We start from the raw sequence: 23,990 nt of genomic DNA, 5'->3' as shown, positions 1-23,990 counted from the left end.
GTGTTGTGTGATCACAGTTAAATCATTCAAATCAGCTATGAAGCTGTGTTTAATCCTCTACTTCTAAATTATTCACAAGATCATTTTGACTCTCTAAAGTTCATAAACACAGTGCAAATCACCCAAGCAGAAGTAATTTGTTGCTTTTAAGCCAAAGCCCTGACTAGCTAAGGAGTTGCCTGTAGGAATTAACCAGAACAAAATCCTGATTAAACAACTAATTGGCTTGTCTACTAAAGAAAAAGAAAAGGAAAACAAAGTACATTTCTCTACCTTAAGGCACAGTCATAAATACAGAGGGTTTTCAGAACTACCTCAGAGAAGATGTTTAAATCGCTGACAAAAGTCAACAAGGTAAAGCCTATAGGAGAGAACAATGAGAATGAACAAAGTTCTCATCAGAATGAACAAGACTCTCATCCAAGTAATCAGTCTCAGCAAACCACAGCACAGGTATGTTCTCTACATTCCTATGTGAGCCTTGATTTTCATCATTTCTTATCTAGTAATAGCATTTAATCACTGCTACGACATATGATTGCTTAGTAGTTTTACCTGGCACCATCTGGTAGATGTACTGTGTCGAGCTTATCTTCATTAATTTATATATTCTGTATGTATTTGTTCATAAAAAGAATAATAAATGTTTAGGAGACTATACTAGGATTTGAAAAAGCCAAGTGAGGCTTCTTATTGCTGATTTTCACTTCTACTATCATCCAAAATGAAATCACTTCTCAAATATTAAATTGGTTACTTGATTGAGTTTCAACAAAGAACATCAAGTATCCTGGTCTTCATAAACCACACGTTAACAATAAATTCTCTAGAGCAACAGGAAATCTACTGGCTCTCAGTTGAAAACGATTTTACCACTCAAAGGACATTTGGCAAATCTGGGGACACTTTCAGTTGTCATAGCTCTGGGATGGGGATGTTACTGGCATCTAGTGGGTAAAGTCTGCAGATGCTGCTAAACATCCTATCATGTACAGGACAGCCCTCCACAACTTAGAATTATACACTACACAATTTTAATACTGCCAAGGTGGAGGAACTTGACTTTAAACAAGTCTTTTCACAAGTTCTAAATACATTTATCTGCAAAATGTATATGATAATTTCTGCTTTGTTGTGAGAACTAGAGACAGTAATATATAAAGCACATGGTAGGTACTCTGCAAGTGGTCATTATTAATAAGAATTTGTGTTTCTGTGACAGGTTTAAGTCCAAAGTGATCATTACAAGAACAATATTTGCTTAGAACTATCTAGAGAATAATTTTCATGAATTACTCACTAGAATTATCTAAAAGAGCTACAGAAGATTTTTAGAGCAGTATTTTCCTGTCTGAAAGGGCTGGATGAGAGATGTCAAGTACAAGCAGGAGTGCTCCTCAGGGACTAGGGGAGCATGGTCCAATGGTTCGGGTTTAAATGAGCCCAGAGGATAGACAACACTGAGATTATTTAATATTGGCAGTGGAAAACCCGCCTTCCTTTTCTGATTAATGTTGACTGCTTTGCAGTAGAGAGGAGATGAGGAGGATTGTGTTAGGATTGCTTCGTGAGAGTGCCCTTGACTTCTTTCTAATTCTTATGTCAAAATAAATTCTTATGTCATACTAAAAGTTATTTATATGTTGAAGAACTTGTATAATGTCACAAATATTGAGCTGGTACTTCCCTTCAGCTAGTCTTGCTGTGTTTTGCTCTGGGAAAGTCACTACATTCATCTTTAACCCTTGCCTACTGTGATTATTTTCCAAAGGAACACATAAAAGCAGCTATAGCTAATATATTATTCTCTTCGAGAACATTGTAGCTAACAGCAACTACTATGTGCCAAGCAAGGTGCTAAGCCCTTTTCTAGCGCTGCTGTATTTAATCCTCACAACAGTCACAGGTCCTATTACAATTTGCTCCTTACACATAGCTAGCAAATGGCAGAGCCTGGATTGGAACCAAGTCCTATCTGACTTGAGCACCTGAGAGCTAAATCACTAGGCTATACTGCTTCAAACCAGGAGGGATATTAGTTGAGTCAACCTTTAAGATACTTTGCTTGCATGATAAAGGGATGTTAGAGAGAAGGGGAAAAAAGAACAGAAACTTCTGAAAGAGTTGTCCTTCCTTTCAAAACAGGAATACTGGAGAAGTACTTAGATTAGGCAGAGGTAGAGCACCCATTGGGTATATCCCACACCATTCCAACAGCCATAATTTGTGGATATTAATCATGAAGTCTACTGGCATCACATTAGATTTTTTTTTTTTTTTTTTTTTTGAGACAGAGTCTCATTCTGTTGACCAGGCTGGAGTGCAGTGGTGCGATCTTGACTCACTGCAACCTCTGTGTCCTGGGTTAAAATGATTCTCCTCCCTCAGCCTCCTGAGGCTGGGATTACAGGCGCATACCACCACACCCAGCTCATTTTTTGTATTTTTAGTAGAGATGGGGTTTCACCATGTTGGCCAGGCTGGTCTCAAACTCTTGACATCAGGAATTCTGCCCACCTTGGACTCGCAAAGTGTTGGGATTACATGCGTGAGCCATGGCGCTTGGCCACCTTTTATCTTAAAAGTCATGTCTGGGGAATTATTTGCATCTGTTCTTTCCAAGAACATGTGGGTATGGGAAAAAATAATTTATCTCCGATTTCAAATATGCTAAATGTTAAAAATGACAGAAAGTTAAAATCCTGTTTTCTTTCATGGAATTTGACCTTTCAAAATGGCATTTAAACAATAAACCTCTGAACTATGAATAAATGATTAGAGTCTTCTAAGAAAATATCTAGGAATAAATATATCAATGTATATTTTTTTAAGGAGTCATTTAAAGAGCGAATTTACAAACCAAAATATCATGGGTAATTCCCACCTATCAATAAACAGTAATTCAAGAACTGCAAATCAGTCTAACCCAAACTCTCTCTTACCCCAGAAGAAGACACTGTTCACATAAATCTACATTTGTACACACATAAAGACTATGATGGAAATGTTTATGAATAACATCATAATGATGCAAAAGGACTTGATTAAAGTCAGAAGGCTTTTTCATCATTTATAAATTGTTCTGGACTTATACCTTTCTAGCTAGGTTCATATAAACTGGCCACTCAATCAATTTCATATTCAATAACATAATAATATTTAATAATAGCTGCCTCGCTATTATTACACCATATTAACATATACGGTTATTGTGAGGCTTAAGCGAAAATCAGCCAATTAATTCATTTTTTAGTTTAAAATGCTTCTGTGACATACACGGCTTATAAATAATGTCAAAACTCCATAGCAGGCCCACAAGACTCTCAGTGTCCTTCTGGTCCCTGCCTACTCTCCAGCCTCATCTACTCACCCTTTGTCCCATCCAACTGCTCCCACTGTAGTCTCTCCCCCAACCTATGTACAGTCACGCCTTTGGCTTTTGCTAAACCTGCATCATCTGCCTGGAATATTTTCTAAGACCTCTCCATGTGAAAAACAAAAATCTTATCTTTATAAAGTCAAGAGTCACTATCTTTGGAATAGCTTCCTTTCTTTCCTTTCTACTCCAATAGAATTGACCACTTCCTGTTTATGCCCTATCCTTATCTTCTACAGACATTGATTCGTCACCTGCATTTTCTTGCACTTAACATTTTTGTGTGTTTGTTTCCCCTTCTAGACTGTGCATAGCTTAGGAGTCAATCTTTATGATCTAACCTCATATCTTGTTTCACTCTGCCCCCGTAGGAACATCCTGAGGCACACACTAGCCATGTCCGGTGTGACATGACAGCATTTCAAAGGAAAGCTTAGATGATCAGACAAATGATGAGGTAGAAGCACATGAAATCATGGAGAGAAGAAAGGGAGTTTTGTGTGAATGGGACCAAACTGCCTTCTCTCCACTATTTTAAGTTCTGCCATGAAAGACCTAGACCAATGCTAGGCCTGTGGCAAGTAAAGACCAGAATTGAAGAACTGTGAGCAAGAGAAACACAAAATCCACCCTGAAAAAACCAGAGGGCTCCTGTGACTAACAAGCTGTGGAGGCTGAGGTTGATTATTCAATAGTAGGCCACGAATGCCCATTTTAAATGCATGAATCATTTTTAGTGCATCATAAACAGTCAATTTTAATGATCCAATTAACAATTGAGTGGAAAATGGTGTTACATTTTACATTCTACTTCATTTTCATGTAAATTCATCACATACAATCTCTATGTTTTTTCTCAAAGGAAGAAAACAAAGGTGAAGAGAAATCTCTCAAAACCAACTCGACTCCAGTCATGTCTGAAGAGCCACACACCAACATACAAGGTCAGAATGCAGTCTGCAAAAAAAAAAAAAAAGTGAAATACGTATTTATCTGAAATGTGTTGTTTGTTGAAATATTTGTCCTTGACTAGGTGAATTATCTAGGGTTATCTGCAGTTATTTGAAGATCTGAATATTTATAAAAACTTTATATTCTCATTCAGTAACTCATTTGTCCACGCAATAGATGCATTTTCATTACCTGACATGTGCCAGCCACTGTTCCCTGGGCTGGAGGTGCAGTGATGAGCAACACGAGCAGAGTCTGAGGTTACATAGAGCTTGTAGTCTAAAGAAACACATCACAGATAAGTAAGCACATTGTGAACGATGCAATTTGAGACACTGATAAGCAATATAAAGACATTAAAATGAATGTGGATTGAATACATTTAAAGGTTTAGCATTCACACCTCTGCTCCCTCCTACTAAACTCTCTCCAATAGAAGGCTCATTTACTTCTAAGGCTACCACACTTGTTTCTAAATCCATATCAGGTCAATTTCTTTTTTAAGACTGTCAATATTTTTCATCTCACCACTAGATGTACACGACGGTATTTTCTGCTGCATCACAAAGAAAACATGTCTAAAACTAAATTCCTTATGTTCTCTTGCAAATAGGCTCCCTCTCCTGATTTACTTCTACCCCTGGTGCTACCATTCTTTCAGCCTCCTAAGCTCAAAACCTCACTCAGGTTTTATTCCTTTATCTAGGATGTCCTATAAAGAAAATTAGTCACCAAATCTCCTTTCATAAGGACCCTGAAACCCACTTCCTTTTTTTTTTTTTTTTTTTTTTGAGATGGGGTCTCACTCTGTCACCCAGGCTGGAGTGCAGTGGTGCAATCTCGGCTCACTGCAAGCTCCGCCTCCTGGGTTCAGGCCATTCTCCTGCCTCAGCCTCCAGAGTAGCTGGGACTACAGGTGCATGCCACCATGCCCGGCTAATTTTTTTATTTTTTATTTTTTTTATTTTTAGTAGAGATGGGTTTCACCACGTTAGCCAGGATGGTCTCGATCTCCTGACCTCGTGATCCTCCCACCTTGGCCTCCCAAAGTGCTGGGATTACAGGCGTGAGCCACCGCGCCTGGCCCACTTCCTTTCTTTCCAACCTCAGCAATACCATCTTGGCTGGGGCCCTTATTAGTAGGTCATGTATGCACTACCCCGAGGCTAAGTGGCTACTTTTGTTTAGAACTCTATTTCACCCATCTCTCCCTTGTTACCCAGCCCAAACACTGTTAGCAGATTATTTTCCATTAACCACCACTTTGATCTCAACTTTTGCTCAAGAAGCTTAAGTGTTTGCATATTGCCTGCAAGACAAAATCTAAATTCCTCCACCTGACTTTGTAGAACTTAATGTGATCTATTCCCAGCCCCCCTCTCTAGACCTCTCCTACTTCTCTCCTACTTCCAGCAGGAACACTACCCCCTAACCAAAAAATATAAAAAAAATACAAAATGAAAGGGAAATCGCTAGAACAGAATATAGTTTGTTAAATAATACAAATAAAATTTTTGCCATAAAACTAGCACAAATGTTTTGCCTTTTATCTGTTCAACAAAGTCTGTGTATGATGATTGTTAATGACTTCCTATTTGTACTAAAACAAATATTTGAACTGAAGCACAATTGAGCTTTTACTAGCCCAAATGTCTCATCTTTAAGGAACAAAAATAAGAAATACACAAAAATTACAAGCAAGATTATAAATTTAAAAACAAATCACAAGAAATGTTTCAAATACACAAATCGCTGTCAAGGAATATCCCCACAATCAAAGTACTGAGGCCACTATCCTAAGCAAACTAACACAGGAATAGAAAACTAAATACCTCATGTTTTCACTTTTGGGAGCTAAACATTGAGTACACATGTAAAGATGGGAACAGCAGACACCAGGATCTACTTGAAGGTGGAGGATTGGAGGAGGGTGAGGATGGAAAAACTACCTATACGGTATCATGCTTATTCCCTGGATGATGAAATAATCTGTATACCAAACCCCCATGACCCAAAATTTACCCATGTAATAAACCTGCACATGGGCCAGGCGCGGTGGCTCACGCCTGTAATCCCAGCACTTTGGGAGGCCGAGGTGGGCGGATCAAGAGGTCAGGAGATCGAGACCATCCTGGCTAATGCAGTAAAACCCCGTCTCCACTGAAAATACAAAAATTAGCTGGGTGTGATGGCGGGCACCTGTAGTCCCAGCTCCTCAGGAGGCTGAGGCAGAAGAATGGTGTGAACCCGTGAGGCGGAGCTTGCAGTGAGCCGAGATGGTGCCACTGCTCTCCAGCCTGGGTGACAGAGCGAGACTCCATCTCAAAAAAATAAATAAATAAAATAAATAAATAAAAAATAAACCTGCACATGTACTCCTGAACCTAAAAGGATTTGTTACATTTTCAATTTTTAAATAATACGAAATTCCAGTACCATCTTACTTTAATTTGGAAATGCTACATTAAACCTGTTGTGTAATAAAGAAAAATAAAAAAAAAAGGACTGCTCTAAACAAATGGCCCCACTCCCATATTTACTTGTTTCTATTTAGGAGAGAAGGAAAGAACCTATATGAAGAAAATAACTGAATTTTACAGAGATATGCAGAATAAACTTACATAACTGGAGAGAAATATGTGTCCACTTGGGAGGATATTATAAAGATATTGTTTTTTTTCTTAAATTAATTTATATTTATACTTGTTACAGCCTACTCTCTACCTTATAGGAATAATTTTTTTTTAAAAAGGGGAAGAAAATTCACTTTAGTTTTCTTGACTTTATTTACTTATTTTGAAAAACAACTCTGTGTTTTCACTATGCAGATTAGAATGCAGGGAATACATGTTCTTGCACAGACCAGGTGTTTTTGCCACTATCTTTCTTCTGTACTTTTATCTCCACCACAAAGATAAGAAAACAGTATCTTCCAAATAGAAAATCAGCATTGACTTATCCGAGGAAAGAGGGGGAAACAAATAAATGTTCTACAATACATTTTTCAACATGAAAGCAATATAATCATACTTCCTAGCTGATGACTAAAGCTAGACTGTTCAACTGCTAGATTATCTGATTTAAAATATTTAGGATAATGTGTCATTGAAAGAGGAAATCACTTAATAAGCCTAAAACTCTGTCTGACCCAAACTCACATATATAAAACTTCCACAAAGAGTAAGAATCATAAACCAAGAGGATATTGTAAAAAATGTAATCTTGCCTTTTTTTATCAGTAATTGAAGACGATTATTGAATCTTCAAATTTGTTTAAAAGGAGAAGACTCTTGTAGATTATACAACAATCTTGAAGGCATACTCCAAAATGTGATTAAGAAATGATTAAGTACCAAGGAAGAGAAAAACATTCTGATAATTCAAACTACAATTCTTTTTTTCTGAGTTACTTTGTAATAATAATGGTTTAAATCTACAGTTCTTTGCACAGAAAAATACAACCTTAATTGGCATAAAACCAAGGATTACACCTTTGAAAAGACAAGTTTATTCTTATCTTTGTTGTACTTTTTTCAAAGTGTATTTGTAAGCTTAAATTTTTCATAGCTGGTAATAAAAACTCTTTTGTGGAAGTTTCATTTAACAGAGGAGCTATTTGAGTAGAAGGAAAAAGTGGTTTCATTTAAATCTGCAGACTTAGCACGTCTCCAAAGACTTTAATAGGAATAACAGTTATATTTAAGATATTTTGTCTTGAAAAAGCAAAATTATTAGTGTTTAAAGATAGCCTCTGATATGTGCTTGGTATTTTTGTGTTCACTTCAAAACATGCAGGTGCAATGTCATAAAATCTGCAGATGTTGATTTCTGATTATAGAACTCTTATCTTCTGCAGAGCATGGTTTAATTTATATCTGCCATGGAAATGAAGAATGCAACATATTTTGGATTCAAATAAAGATAACTTGCTAAGGTCATCTTTTGATTATAATCATCTTCCTTAGGCATCTACTTCACTTATATTACATTAAATGCTTCTTTAAATAAATGTCTCGGTCCCAGTAGAGGATATGTAAGTAATTTACCTAGTGGTTTATGGTACTTTTAAGTGATATATTATTTGTGTAGAAATGGGTCAAAGTTGAGTTCCCATTGCTAGTATGGTGTGGTAAGCCGATTAATGGCTATCCAAAGTCGTCTACACCATCATCTCTAAAATCTATGAATTTGTTAGCTTACATTGAAGAAAATTGCTAATGTTACTAAGGATCTTGCAATAGGAAGATTATCCCAGATTATTCAGCTAACCCCAGTGTAATCAAGGGCTCCTTATAAGAGTTGAAGCAGGAGAGTCAAAGGCAGGAGATGGGACAATGAAAGCAGAGGTGGATTGATGCTCTCTGGAGGTAGAGGAAGGGACCAGGACCCAAGGAATGCTATGACCTTTAGAAGCTGGAAAAGACAAGGAAAGGATTGTCTCCTGAAGCTTCCAGGAGGAACACAGCCTTTCAGGCATGTTTTAGACTTCTGACTTTCAGAACCGTAAGACAACTGACTGTGTTGTTTTAAACCATTAACTTTATGGTGATTGATTACAGCAGCAATGGAAAACTATAATACATACTGTTTTAAGATAATTCCAACTTGAAATATAAAATGCAACCATTTTTCTCCTGGCTAACACGGTGAAACCCCGTCTCTATTAAAAATACAAAAAATTAGCCGGGCGTGGTGGCGGGCACCTGTAGTCCCAGCTACTCGGGAGGCTGAGGCAGGAGAATGGCGTGAACCCAGGAGGCAGAGCTTGCAGTGAGCTGAGATTGTGCCACTGCATTTCAGCCTGGGTGACAAAGTGAGGCTCCGTCTCAAAAAAAAAAAAAAAAAAAAAAGCAACCATGTTTAAAATGAAATTGAGTTTTCCTACAATCATGTGAATTCATAGTAAAGGCAGTATACTATACAAAAAAAAAAAAAGAGCATTTGAGAATTTGACATCCCCGAATTCAAATCATAACTCTGCTACTTTCTAGCTCTTTAATTGAGGCATTTAACATCTTTGAGTGTCATTTTGCTCATGTATAAAATAAGGACAACACTGTTATCAGTGTTGGGTTGTGAGTGAGAATTATATTAGTTAATATATGTAAAGCATTTAGCACGGAGGTCAGTAAATCCCAACCCTGATAGAAGCCAGATAGCATAAATGAGGAGCATTCATGCCCTGTCTGAAGAGGTCAGAGGCTACTCAGCTCTGCTAGTCACTGTCACATGGGGATGCAGGTCAAGCTCTGCCAGGTGTTACACCTTGTCAAGACAAACTACAAACACAAATGTTAATTTGAAAGATCTCAATTTTTAAGTGTTGATTTTTTGATGTTTAAATATTCCCTTTCTTAAATCACTGGGAACACATAACTGAATTCTTATGAAATTTAGTCCACAAGACCATTCTGTGACCTCTAACCAACCACATGGTAGATATGTAATGTTGTCTGCATTTGTGAACAGTGAAATCCCTAGACAAAATTCTGAATCTGGCAATGCTTTTAGTGATCCTCTTACTTTTCCATTCCTCTTCACTCATAATCTCCATCTCAGTCTTTGTTTTGTAAACAGATTACAAGTAGGGTGGCCTCCCTGGAACTGCTTGCCAAATAACTTTCCACAGCCAAGACCCCTGAGTTCCAAGTCTAGCACAATTCTGGATCTACAGAGGTGTCCCCAGCCTTGCCCAGGTCCCTATCATCTCTCCAAACTGATCTAGACTGCATCTCAGCCACCTCTCACTTTGGGCAGCAATCCAAAGCTAAAAACTGCTCTGGAGCTAAAACTGCTCTAAAAAAAATAATAAAACTGGCCAGGCATGGTGGCTCATGCCTATAATCCCAGTGCTTTGGAAGCCCAAGACAGGAGGATTTCTTGAGACCAGCCTGGGCAACAGAGAGAGACCTGACCTCTATCCCCTAAAATTGTGTTAACTAGCTGGGCATAGTAGCACATGCCTGTAGTCCCAGCTACTCAGGAGAATGAGGTGGGAGGATTACTTGAGCCCAGGAGTTTGCGGTTACAGTGAGCTATAGTCATGCCACTGCATTCCAGCCTGAGTGACTGAAAGAAACCCTGTCTTTTAAACCATAAATAAACAAAAATATAAAATAAAGTCCAGTTTTTTTAGAAAAGGTAGTGGATGTTTAAATAGGAAACCACTCTTCAGTCCTTGGTAGTAACAATTATCGTATACAATTTAATGTGTCCTATGTGGAATAGGAAAATAACTAGGCCATCTACTGAAATTTAGTTTACAAAAAGCAGTAAAGACTTTGCTGTATAAGACCAACCAGTTTGATTGACATGCATAAGAAGTACTACTATGGTTAATTTTAGTTCTATAGTCCACTCCCTGTAACTTTCAGTCCCATTCACCAGCCAAAGGATAAGGTGGGAATAGAGACACCCTCCTAAAAAATGTATACAACTTTTTATCAAAACTACTTAAGCAGATTTCTCAAAGAACTTAAAACAGAACTACCATTCTGCACCAGCAATCCCATTGCTGGGTATATATCCAAAAGAAAATAAATTGTTCTACTCAAAAGACACATGCACTCTTGTATGTTCATCACTGTACTATTCACAATAGCAAAGACATGAGATCAACCTAAGTGCCCATCAACAGTGAATTGGATAAAGAAAAGCTGGCACATATATACCATGGAATACCACACAGCCACAAAAAAGAATGAAATCATATCCTTTGCAGCAATATGGATGAAGATGAAGGCCATTATCCTAAGCAAATTGACGCAAAAACAGAAAGCCAAACACCACATGTTCTCACTTATAAGTGGGAGCTAAACACTGAGTACTCATGGACATAAAGATGGGCACAATCAACTCTGCAGGTTACTGGAGGGAGGAGAGAGAGAGGGGGAAAGAGTTGAAAAACTATTTCACCTTAGAGGAGATATAAAAAATAAAGTAATAACCAAAAAATTAAAGTTAACTGTTGGGTACTCTGCTCACTATCTGTGTGAAAGGACCACTCACATCCCAAACCTCAGCATCATGCAGTATACCCATGTAACAAACCCACACATGCGTCCCCTGAATCTAAAATAAAAACTGAAATTAAAAAACAAGACTCCAGCATATTTATTTCCTTCATCCAAATAGAAATAGTCTTGTGTAGCAAACAATCAGAAGTATTCTTTTAAAATGATACCTGATAGGATGATAAACAAAAGAATTGAGAAATGAATAAAGTTGGTATGACATTTCTGAAAATTTAGTCTAGAAAAAAGATAAATATTACATGCTTTCTAGTCTGAGATGATAAAGAAAATTCTTAACTGCTGGTTTGGCAAGAGGCAGAGACATAATCAGGACACCTTCAGTGGCAGGGGCTCATTGTAAGAAAACTTATGGATAACTAGAGCTGAAAAACCATTCAGGGGAGGCTTTCAGACTGAGGCAGCCTAGGAGCTAATTACATTTTCTCCTTTTCCCTCAGTGAATAAGGCTTCATTTCTCGTGACCGCTGTTTTCTCTGCATATCTACTCTGGACTGCTCTCATTTCCATTTACTCATTTTCCAGTCCAAATTCCAAAGGGAGTAGTCTGACTGACTTAGATAACAACCATTTTTCCCATTCAGCAGAGCCCTTCAGACCACCATCGAGGTTGCCAGTCAGCTGTGGACAGGCCACCCTCTTGAGATTAGGTGCCCAGCATGTGCGTGATGGGTAACCATTCCTGCATGTAATACAGCTGAAAGTTCCCTCGCTGAAAAGAGCGAAGTTTGGCCTAGAAAACCTACCGTTTTAAATATTGAACAGAGAACAGGTTCTGACTGATAAAATTACTGTCATTACATGTTTTATAGGCTAAAAACTTAAGAGACCCTAACCAATGTGGATAGGATGGATTTTTTTCCTTTAAAATGCCTTTTATGTTGTAGTTTGCAGGATTTAAATATATTTGCATAATTCAATTAAACTCTGTTCTTTTAGGCTTCTTTCTGCCAAAGAATATAGCTGACTTATGGAAAATTGCATTACGATTTTCTGGTTCCTGGGCTCTGTTAAGTAAATGGAAGGTCTTGCATCATGCCCCGCATACATCAGTGCTATGAAGACCTGAAAGAGTTAATATACCTTTTTTGTTTTTGTTTTTGTTTTTAGCAATTTATTCCAGTCTGGCTCATGGAACACTTTGTGTTTATATTGCATTTTTCTCAAAAGGAGTCTTTATCTAATCCTCACAGAAATCCCTAGTACAAAAGTATTTTTTCATTTTATGGATGAGGAAACTGTTATAAAAAAGAGACTTACCCAGAGTCACCTAGAGAATTAGTTATGTAGGGATTACAGGTCTCTGTTCGGTACCCAGCACTGGTAACTCATCATATTCCTTAATAGCTATATATAAAATGTATTTTCTAAATGAATTAATCTCAGTTTTAAAAAAGTCCCTGAAACCTAGCATGACATTGAGAGAGCACTGGATTCCTCCATCCTGACACAGTAACAAAACGACCTTAGATGGATCCACGTTCTTTTTCATTTGGTGATTTGCACATTTCTTTACTTGTGATGATGTATCCGAAAGTCAAAAATCTTCCTCAATACAAAGATCTCTTCAGGACATTATAGGACTTTAAGGCTGCCTAGAGGACACCTAAGCTTTGACCCTATGCAAAGATCCTGTCCTCCCTCAGCACAGGCTCTCTTGGCACAAGCTTAGATTGGCTGGAGGCTCCTGAGTACCACCAGCCAACAGAGCATTCACTACCTCACAAAACAGTGCATTTTGTGGTTAAACAAGTTGCTTGAATGTTTGAGAGTTTTGCATGTTTGTTTTGTTAATTCATTGGTAAGTCCTTCTTCTGCCTTCTAGACCACATGAAATAAATCTATTTTCTTTTCTATGTAGCAGCATTTCTATGAATTTGAAGTAACTATTATGTCACTAGTTAATCTTAAATACTTTACTAAAAGAGCCTAAGTTCCTCAAACCATTTCTCATATGAGATGGTTTCCAGAATTCTCATCCCTTTTGAGTCCTTCTCTGAATTTTTTACAGATTACATGTTTTTAATATAAAGTGTGTCATTTTTCTGTTCTTGTGAATGCCATTTTAAAACACTCTTTCAGATTCCATTTTATGTGCACTGCTAATGTTGTCAACTTCCTCCATGTTGTTGACAATCTACAAAGATGTAATAAAATTTCAAGTGTGATTAAAGTATTACGGTTAAAATTATTGTAAGTACACTAGATAATCCAGCAACTCTGAAATTAACCACAAGCTGAGTCAAAAATACAACCTCGGGTGCCGGAAAATAATCATTAATCATACACTTCTTAAAACTGTTAGTCCTTAACTCCAAATGTTCATTTAGATGAAAATAATAGTATCATTTAGGCATCTAATCGAAGTACCCAGACTTAGTCTTTATTAATGCATCTAACATCCAGTTACTCAGGTACTGGTGGCTGCTAATAAAAAAAGATTTATTTTTGAGACAGAATCCACGTGTCTTTGATGTCTTAAGAACTAGAAATTTGACCAAAGTAGTACCATCCCCCACACCAAAGATTCTAACCAATGAAGGCATTGTCAAGTCTTGTGCTTTTTATATCCATACAAAACAAGCCAATTGAGTGTCTTTTTAATTTACAACCTTATTCCCATATTAGATTCTTCCTTTGAATCCCTCCTTTCCAGCATTTATGTAATGTCACTGATAAAATGTGGAAGGTTAATGGATTTCCACATCACTTATTTCCTCACCTGAAGAGAGAAGCAGATGTTTCACACCTGCTCGTGTCTCCATGTTGTGCTGCTACAAGGGGCCAAGGATACTGGAAATATATTACACAGGCTCAGTGTGAGATGCTGCCAGGCTCAGGATGGAATCAGCCTGGTGTGTGGAGAGCAAACTCTACTTATTTTTGCATATTCAATAAAGGCAACCATATCACAACACTTTGATTCCAGATTTCACTATCTGCCACAGGCACACATTCCAGGGCAGAATTTAACCAAGTGTACTGATGAGATCTGGCGATTGCTATACAATGTTCAAAGAGCACCACTGGCAGAAAGGCTTACACTATTCATTTGGGCAGCTATTGAAATCGGGAATCCTGCTGTCCATGTGTGAAGCTGGGAAGAAGCACAATGTGCAGTTGACAACACTTCACCCAGATGCCAGAGAAACACTTGCCTTGTATTTCAGATTTCTCTTTCATGATGAGGATGATGCAAACACTCTGACCATCTGTTTCCACAAACAAATAACATGTTGCATGGATAAAAAGACACCCACACTGAACTACAGTTGACAGGCATTCTTTTGTTTTAAGTCCTCATGGGTTTTTTAAGTTGTTGTTGTGCTTTGAAGCCAAGAATAGGAAATAACTGGTTTCTCATGTTCATCAATAAGCTATTAATGAGGATTTATTTTGTAATTAAATGCTTATCCACAAATCAAATCAGGCTGAAATTAATTTATAAATATCCCAGGCTTGTCAAAACAGGGGCAGTGTTATTTTAGAAAGGCTTGGTAATAGCTAGAGAAGATCTAGTAAGTTGCTAAGATCTACCTAGAATTAATTTTATCCGAATGTTATGGTGATAAATAAAAATTATTATTAGGAATGGACAAAAAGAACTACTGCAGAACAGTTGGTCATTTAACTGGTACTAGCAGAAAAGTTAATACTGAAAATGCAATACATATGCTGTAGCTTGAATGAGAGATGGAGGAGATATATGATGCAGCTTATATCCGTGTGGCTGTATAAGAAATAGCCCACCAGGTGCAGTGGCTCACATCAATAATCCCAGCACTCTGAGAGGCTGAGACAGGCACATTTCTTGAGCCCAGGAGTTTGAAACCAGCCTGCACAACATGGCAAAACCCCATCGCTACAAAAAATACAAAAATTAACTGGGTGTGATGGTTCATGCCTGTAGTTTCAGTGATCTGTGAGGCTGAGGTGGGAGAATCACTTGAGCCCAGGAGGTCAAGGCTGCAATGAGCTGTGATCATGCCACTGCACTCCAGCCTGGGTGACAGAGTGAGACCATGTCTCAAAACAAAAACAAAACAAAAACCCATAGCCAATAAAAGCCTTTAAGAAATGTTTTACAGTACAGATTCTATTTGTTTTACATTCAGGATTTTTTTTTCTGATTTTTACTCATATTTCATGTTCTTTATCAATCCTAATTTTCTTTTAGGGCAAGCGCTCCTAGAAACATATGTGAACACAATGATCCATAACATTTTTCTTGGTCCAGACTCCTTTGAGAAGCCCATGATAATTCTAGATCCCCTCCATGTAATAAAAGGTGTATACAACATATGGCTTCAAGGACTTCAAACCAAAAATGCGCTAGACATCCATGACCAGCGATTAAGAATTTTGCTTCTAAATATTATACAGTAATGGTCCAAGTGTTTGTAGACACAAAAAAGGATTAGGCTGCCACTTTTACAGACAGCAATGCAAAATGACAATTTGTCAGAGATCTGATCTATATGATTTTTGTTTTGATTGGGTAAAGAGAAATGGAAAACATGACTTGACCCAAACACATAAGGAAAACAGATCCTTCTCTCTTATTTTTATCAAAAGCTTGTTAGTACAGAATGACATATTGAAAGTGCTATTTTTTTACTCTGAAATCTGTTGGATACTGATAAACTCATTAGCGTACCACATGTGCCTGTACAGAAGGGTCCCTATCCTACAATTTTCAATATTTCACCTAAACATAATCTTTACACACAGGCTTCAAGGATATGATTATACTGAGACCTTTGTATCCCAGGTAAATTGGGAATTGGGGTTTTTTCCATTTAAACGTAACAAAAACATAGCTAGTACCGTGTTTTCTATCTTCTAGCCAAAAATACTGTAATTCCAAAACAAAAGTAGATAGATGCATAATGAATAAAAGTGTCTTGGGAAATCGAGAATTTAAGCTTTCTTAGTCTTAAACTTTTAAAAACTTTAAGGAGTGATTCAATTTTATGATTTCCTTTATGCCTGAAACTTGTTCCTGGAAAGTTCAGTACATTGAAAGATTTTTAGATGGATCTTAGAAATGTTCATATTAAAGGACTGGTATGGTGAAAACTTGTGTAAACCGAACATCCCCTGATTTATCACTTTTGTAAATCTAAATTTTCAATATTGGGTTTGCTTAAATCTTTAAACTATATATATTACAAGAAAATAAGAATGATGATTTGGGCCTCTATTTTAATATCCTAAGCACAAGACATCCAATTAAAAATAAGTTAGAAACTGTGGATAATGAATTATCATTAAATTGTATTCGTTCTTATTTTTCTTTTCTGCTTCTATATTATCTTTTAATATTAAGTAATTTGCTTTCATTAAAATCTTCTCTATAATCCAAATATTTACCAGTAAGTTGATTATTCTCTGGGTAAATTACAATTTAAACTATATTAATTAGAAATTATATTTGTAGGCTTGAAGGGAAAAAATTAATTTCTGTACTGAAAATAAAGCTGGTACATATTAGTTTGTATCATTTCTTCAGAAAATATTTCACAACTTAAAGATGGTCAAGCTAAAAACAAAAATTTGATTTCATAAAAATGTAGAATGCAAGTGCTAAATAATGCCAATCACATTTTTTCCTATTTTACTTTTCTGAATTTTATGATGCATCAATTTCAGCCCAAAATTATGAATACTTTAGCAAAACTGGAAATGCCTTCTGAATAATGAATTATTATCCTCAGCTTTGCCAATATCAAAAAGAAATATATTTTATGAACTCTTTATTACATAGTACGCCAACTTCAATTACAATCATGTGCTGCCTAAAGATGCTTTAGTCAATAACGGACTGCATAAAAGAAGATAGTCTCATAAGATTATAATAACATATTTCAAACTGCACCTTTTCTATGTTTACATTCACAGACTGACCATTGTGTTAGAATGGTTTACAGTATTTATTACAGTAACATGCTGCACAGGTTTGTAGCCTAGGATCAATAGGGTATACTGTATAGCCTTGGTGTGTGGTAGGCTGTAACATCAGGATTTGTATAAGTACACTCTATGATGTTTGCACAACGACTAAGTCACCTAACAATGCATTTTTCAGAATATATCTCTGTCATTAAATAGCACATAACTATATTTTTTTATTGGCCTGAAGGCGTCTACAGGTTAATTCTTCCTGCATAAAGTCCTACTTTGTTTAGCAGAAATCCCAGGGGAGGTGTTCTTGAGAAGACTATTCTAAAACACAAGGAACATCTTTGTAGTTCATGTTGTCAAATATAACTGGATCAAGAGTGGTGTACATTCTTCTATCTATGTGAATTTTTTTTCATAGACAAACTCTCCAAGAAAAATTCCTCTGGAGATCTGACCACAAACCCTGACCCTCAAACTGCAGCAGAACCAACCGGAACAGTGCCAGAGCAGAAGGAAATGGACCCCGAGAAAGAAGGTCCAAACAGGTGAGCATTTAATAAAGCTCACAACACATGTTAGAGATATTGCTCAGCCTGCCCTAAAGAGCTCAAATATCCACTCTCCCCTTTAGTTGAATATAAGGGCAGAAAAAATTCAATAGTCACATAACACAAGAAAACTGTGTCAGAACTAAAAGGCTGGTTCTGTGCACTTCATCGTACCTCACTGGCCAGGCATGGCCACTAACCAATATCTCTAGGCAGCCATTTGGCTATAGGCCAAATCAGAACAAAAACATTGCTGTTACATATATGAGTCATTGTGTCATTATGGAAACAGCCTATATATTTACTAGGCATGAATTTTAAAAAGAAATGATGAAAATTTTCCAAGCTCACAAATAAATAGCTATTCCAATTCTGTGAATATTTTATAGTTTCAAAGGATTAATTATTATTTCCTTTCATCCACTAAAGAAAGTGTGACACGCTAACTAGGAATAATTACAGAACTGGAACATCTTTATGCCACTGAAGGAACACAGCTTTACAAGTACTTCCCATAAGATTATTGGAAATACTACAAAAGAGATGACAATTGAAATGTGAATCAGTAAATCTGCAACAAATCCCAACAGGGAGGTCCTTCATTTTGCCACACCTTGGCATGGTATTACACACCCGCTGATCCAGTTTAAATGGCTTAACTATAGTTGATATAATTGTAATATGTTTATGAAACAATAAAAGCATATTCTTATTTAATAGACAAAAAGAGTTGTCACTTATAAAGAAGTTAAAAGTACCTATTCGTCCATTCCTCTCCACCCCACCCCGCCTTCTCTCTCAGCAGTGCCTCTACTGTGTTAAACCATGTGCTGTCAGTAGGAGTCATCGTGATTATCTGGGACCCGGGGAATTGCTGAATGAACACTTGGCATCAGAAAGAGAGAATGCCTTTTCGATAAATACAAATTTGGCTATATGAAAATAAACACAAGCTCACTCTACCACACACACGCACACGCATACACACGTGTGCACATAAACACAATGTTATTTGACAAAAATAAAAGTTGACATAGTATTTTGGCAGAGAGATGTTTAAACTCTGAGGGAAGAACTGGAATCTAACAACAGAACAACTAATTATTTATATTTTATCTATAACTGTTGTTGTTTACAGGATGATTTTCAGTCCTATTAGTGGATCATCATTATCTTCACTCAACAGATAAGCAACCAAGATACTGAAAGGCTAATTCATTTGCCTATAGTAATAGAGTCAGCTCTCCTAATATTAGACCACAAAATATTTGAATTCCCAAAGAGAACTTTTACCTTCCTCATACCAATACACTCCTAGCCTTCCAAACTAATCTCCCTTTCTAGCATTAATTTCAATATGTTTATTTTTTATAATAACCCATGGCAATTGATAGATTTTCAAAGGACTGAAGTTGAAACCATAACTAACAATTTGGGGGATAAATTCTTCTTAATCTTCATTCCTTCCTAGTATTTTTTATACTCTTCTGAAATGCGGAAGTGGAAACCTTTCAGTTACCCAGGGGTAAATCAGCATAGCTCAAAAACACAAAACTTCTTGACATGACCTCTAAGGCCCTGCCTGGTCTGTCTCTCACCTGTTTTTACTTTCTCCTCTCCCAACGCACAACCTTCCCAACTCTCTGCTCCAGTCGCACCTGTTCTATTTCAGTCTCTTGTATTTGTCATGTTCCCTCCTGTCGCAGACTTTTGCACATACTACTTCCTCTGCTTGTTCTATTCTTTCCTCCCCTGATCACCTAATTAACTTCTATTCATTCGTCAGATAACAGCATGACCATTACTTCCTTTGTAATGCTTTCCCTGGCCTTCCTAACTAGGCCATGTGCCCCTATTAAAAGATCTCTTTCACAGCATTTATTGCTGATGCATTTTATATGATTATCTGCCAGAAAAATCCATCAGTCTCATCCTCTAAATTGTGTGCTTCATGATGGCAGGGGCCATGTCTGTTTTTGTTGATGATTAGTATCCCCAGTACCCACATTGATGTCTGGTGCATGGTAAATATTCAGTAAATATTTAACAAATGAAATGATTGATCCAAACATACTGGATTTGCTTGAACTTCTAGATTTTCAAAACTGTACAGCATCTTCAGGAGGAGACAGCAAGACACAAATGGCTTTCGAAGACTTCCCATTCCTTTCTGCTTAGAATTCTCGACAAAAGCAAGAATAATCAGTAGCAGATAGCAAAGATAATGAGAAAAAAACATGAGGCTGTAAAGCTCTCAATTTCTTACTTCTCATCTAACACGGCTTTTCATCACTATCACTACTATGAGATGGCAAAACTGTTAAATCCAGAAGACTTTTTTTTTAAGTGTTACTTTAGTTTCATGGGTACACACACAGGTTGATACTATAGATAAATTGCTTGTTGCAAGGGTTTGATGTATATATTATTTCATCAGCCAGGTAATAAGCACAGTACGCAATAGGTAGTTTTTGACCCTCAGCCTCCTCCCTCCCTCTATCCTCAAGTAGGCTCTGGTGTCTATTGTTTCCTTCAATATGTCCTTGTGTGCTCAAAGTTTAGCTCCCATTTGTAAGTGAGAACATGTGGTGTCTGGTTTTCTGTACCTGTGTTAGTTCACTTAGGATAATGGCCTCAAGCTCCATCCATGTTGCTGCAAAGCACATGATCTTGTCAGAACACTTTTTAATGTCTTCCTGGCTACAATGTAGATAGCAAAGTGGTTTGAGAAGTATTAACAAACTGAGTAGACCCAAGTTAGCTTGAAGTTCTTGCTTTGTCATTAGATGGTTGTTCACATGTTTTCTCAGGATTGGGTGAAATCCTTCAGCTGCACTGAAGGAACAACTTGAAAGGGGCATTATAAGCTCCAGTATCACCTTTGACTAAAATTAATGGGAATCTTAAAGTTCAATACCATGTAGAACTGACCAAAGTTTTCTGTTCTGATCTTATGGGCAACAACAGTTACCATATGTAGACTTCTAGAGACAGAGTTTTTATACATTATAATAAACTATCAATGATAAAATAATTATTGAAATTATTACTTCACAATGCTTTTGATGAGTAAAAGATCACCTTTGTATTTTCAGTTGTTAAATATCAGCATCTTTAACCTTGGGCAAGGTCAGGTTTGAAAAGCTCTTTCTCCTAGAAAAAAATTAAGTATTTGATTGATTGCAGGAACTCAGTATAGATGCTGTGTGAGTGACCTGTTCTCACCTCGATTTTTTAAATTTGGAAAATTTAAAAGAAGGTTTCTTATTGTAAGTGCAATTACTTTATCTTCTCATGTAAGCCTTGAGCTGAATAGGGATTATTATGTCTGGACTGATCAATAGGTACTGGGGAGAAGGGATAGTGTGGATTTTGGTGTCAGTGTGTAAGAAGTACAGTGTGATATTATTGATTACACCCTTAGTTTCTGCCCTGTTGGGAAGATGGGCAGAAGTGAACATCTAGAGGAGCAGAGACACAGAGATTACCATCTGTATCAGTTAGGGTTCTCCAGAAATATAGAACCAACAGGATGTATGCACATATAGGGAAATAAATTTATTATAAGGAACTGACTCATGCGATTATGGAGGCTGAGTGTCCCAAGATACGCAGTCAGTAAGCTAGAGACCCAGGAGAGCCAATGATATAGTTCTAGTACAAGTCTGAAAGCCTGAGAACTAGAAGAGCCAATGGTGTAAGTTCCAGTTCAAAGAGCCAGCAAACATAAGACCCAAAAGGAAACAATGTTTCAGTTTGAGTCTGAAGTCAGAAAAAGACCAATGTCCAAGCTTAAACAATCAGGCAGGAGTGCCCTCTTTCTCTCAGGAGAGTCAGCTTCTTTGCTTTATGTAGGCTTTCAACTAACTGAATGAGGTTTACCCAAATTAGGGAAACCAATCTGCTTTGCTCAGTCTACTGATTCAAATGTTAGTATCATCCAAAATATCCTCAAAGACACACCTAGAATAATGATCGACAAAATATCTGGGCACATTGTGGCTCAGTCAAGTTGACACATAATATTAATCATCACACCATCTCCATTATGTACATAAAGGAATTGAAACTGTATTGGTCCCACTCTTCACCCCCAAAAGCAAACAATTCGTTATCTTGTCAAATGAAACACTTAGCTTCTGAAAGACACAGGGTTCACCCCTGTGAAGTTCCACTGATGCCATTTGTCCATTACCAAGAAAAACAGCTTATTTCTGGCACTTTATCTCAGTCCAGTCTTATTTTTTAATATAAAAATACATTTTGATGGACACTAATGAATAGCAAGCAAAAGAAGATGTGTTTTGCCTGGAAATGTCAAATAGCTACATCTGAAAAAGGAGACAGAGTTGAATGGCTCATAGGTTAAGTGGCTAATGATGAACAAGCAAGTGAGTGAAATGTTCAGTGCCTGTGACTAGGGTGTGCTGCAAGACTGACTTTTACACTATAGTATATGGCTTTTTATCACCATTGTTACTCATAATACTGAGAAGGAAGGTTATTTCTATGAATAGTCTTCTTTGTTCATAATAGCAATCAGTCTCTATTTGGGTGGTTTTAAAATAGGCAATCATTTCACAGCAGGAACAATGAGAGCAGAATAGAATTCAGAATCTTATCACCACTCATAAACACTGACGTTTATTGTCTTGTAGCTAGAAAAAGCAAGAATCACTGCAGTAAAGACGCTTAAAAATCCATATGTGACTTTATAGTTGAAATAGAAAAGGAATGTCAGTTGTCAAGTTTACAAAAATAAAAAGCAATCTACACTTCAATAATTTATAAGCATTTTTTTTAAAAAAAGGAAACCAGCTACACACTTGCCAGTTTTGTGGGATGCATAATAAAAATAATACACTATTACTTTTAGCCCCATATTGAAATTTTCCTCTATGGTAAGCAATACTTTTATAATTAAACATTGCAAACACTTTAAACAACAGATCATCAAATCATTTTTTATTTATTTTTTATTTCAATAGGTTTTTGGAAAACAGTGGTGTTTGGTTACATGAGTAAGTCCTTTAGTGATGATTTCTGAGATCATTCTGAACAGTGTACACTGTACCCAATGTGTAAACTTTTATCCTTCACCCCCTTCCACTCTTTTCCCACAGTCCCCAAAGTCCATTGTATCATTCTTATGCTTCTGCATGAGAATACTTAGCCCCCACTTATAAGTGAGAATGTCCGATGTTTGGTTTTTCATTCCTGAGTCACTTCACTTCAAATAATAGTCTCCAATTCTGACCAGGTGTGGTGGCTCACGCCTGTAATCCCAGTGGAGATTGGTCTTTGGGAGGCCAAGGCGGGTGGATCACTTGAAGTCAGCAGTTTGAGACCAACCTGGCCAACATGGCGAAACCCCGTCTCTACTAAAAATACAAAAATTAGCTGGTCTGGTGGCTTGCATCTCTAATCCCAGCTACTCAGGAGGCTGAGGCATGAGAATCACTTGAACTCAGGAGATGGAGGTTGCAGTGAGCCGAGATCATGCCACTGCACTTCAGCCTGGGCAACAGAGCAAGACTCTGTCTCAAAAAATTATTATTATTATTATAATTTTACTCTACAATTCCATCCACATTGCTGCAAATGCCATTATTTTGTTCCTTTTCATGGCTGAGTAGTATTCCATGGTGTGCGTGTATATGTGTGTGTGTGTGTGTGTGTGTATGCATGTGCGTGTGTGTATATATATACACACACACTAGGTATCTACCTCTGGGTAGATACCTAGTAGTGGGATTGCTGGATCAAATGGTAGATCTACTTTTAGTTCTTCAAGGAATCTCCAAACTGTTTTCCACAGTGGTTGTACTAGTTTACATTCCCACCAACAGTGTAAGTGTGTGTGTGTGTATATATATATATTTTTTTGACAGGAATCACATATGTATGTGACAGGAATCACACACATATATACACACCATGGAATATATATATGTAAAGTGTGATACATATCACACTTTATTCACTTGATTGATGAGCATCTGGGTTGGTTGCATATTTTTGCAATAGCAAACTGTGCTACTAAAAACATGTATGTGCAAGTACCTTTTTCCTATAATGACTTATTTTCCTCTGGTTAGATACCTAGTAGTGGGATTATTGGATCAAATGGTAGATCTACTTTTAGTTCTTTAAGGAATCTCCAAACTGTTTTCCACAGTG

General features: G+C 37.0%; 1 protein-coding gene across 1 annotated transcript in view; it reads left to right on the top strand.

Moving 5' to 3' along the window:
• Positions 1-234: 234 nt before the first annotated feature.
• The window catches only part of LOC105552566 (cyclic nucleotide-gated cation channel beta-3-like), a 39,855-nt gene continuing 16,099 nt past the window's right edge, over positions 235-23,990 (top strand). Inside the window, exons 1-3 of the mRNA XM_011998271.1 lie at positions 235-453; positions 4,239-4,320; positions 17,681-17,807. Of these exons, the coding sequence (XP_011853661.1) occupies positions 325-453; positions 4,239-4,320; positions 17,681-17,807 (338 nt within the window). The 5' untranslated portion in view covers positions 235-324. The remainder of the gene's footprint in view (positions 454-4,238; positions 4,321-17,680; positions 17,808-23,990) is intronic.

The sequence above is a fragment of the Mandrillus leucophaeus genome, unplaced genomic scaffold (genome assembly GCF_000951045.1).
Source record: "Mandrillus leucophaeus isolate KB7577 unplaced genomic scaffold, Mleu.le_1.0 Scaffold1155, whole genome shotgun sequence".
NCBI lineage: Eukaryota > Metazoa > Chordata > Mammalia > Primates > Cercopithecidae > Mandrillus > Mandrillus leucophaeus.
The sequence above is the reverse complement of the archived record's forward strand: the minus strand, read 5'-3'. Positions and strand labels throughout refer to the sequence as shown.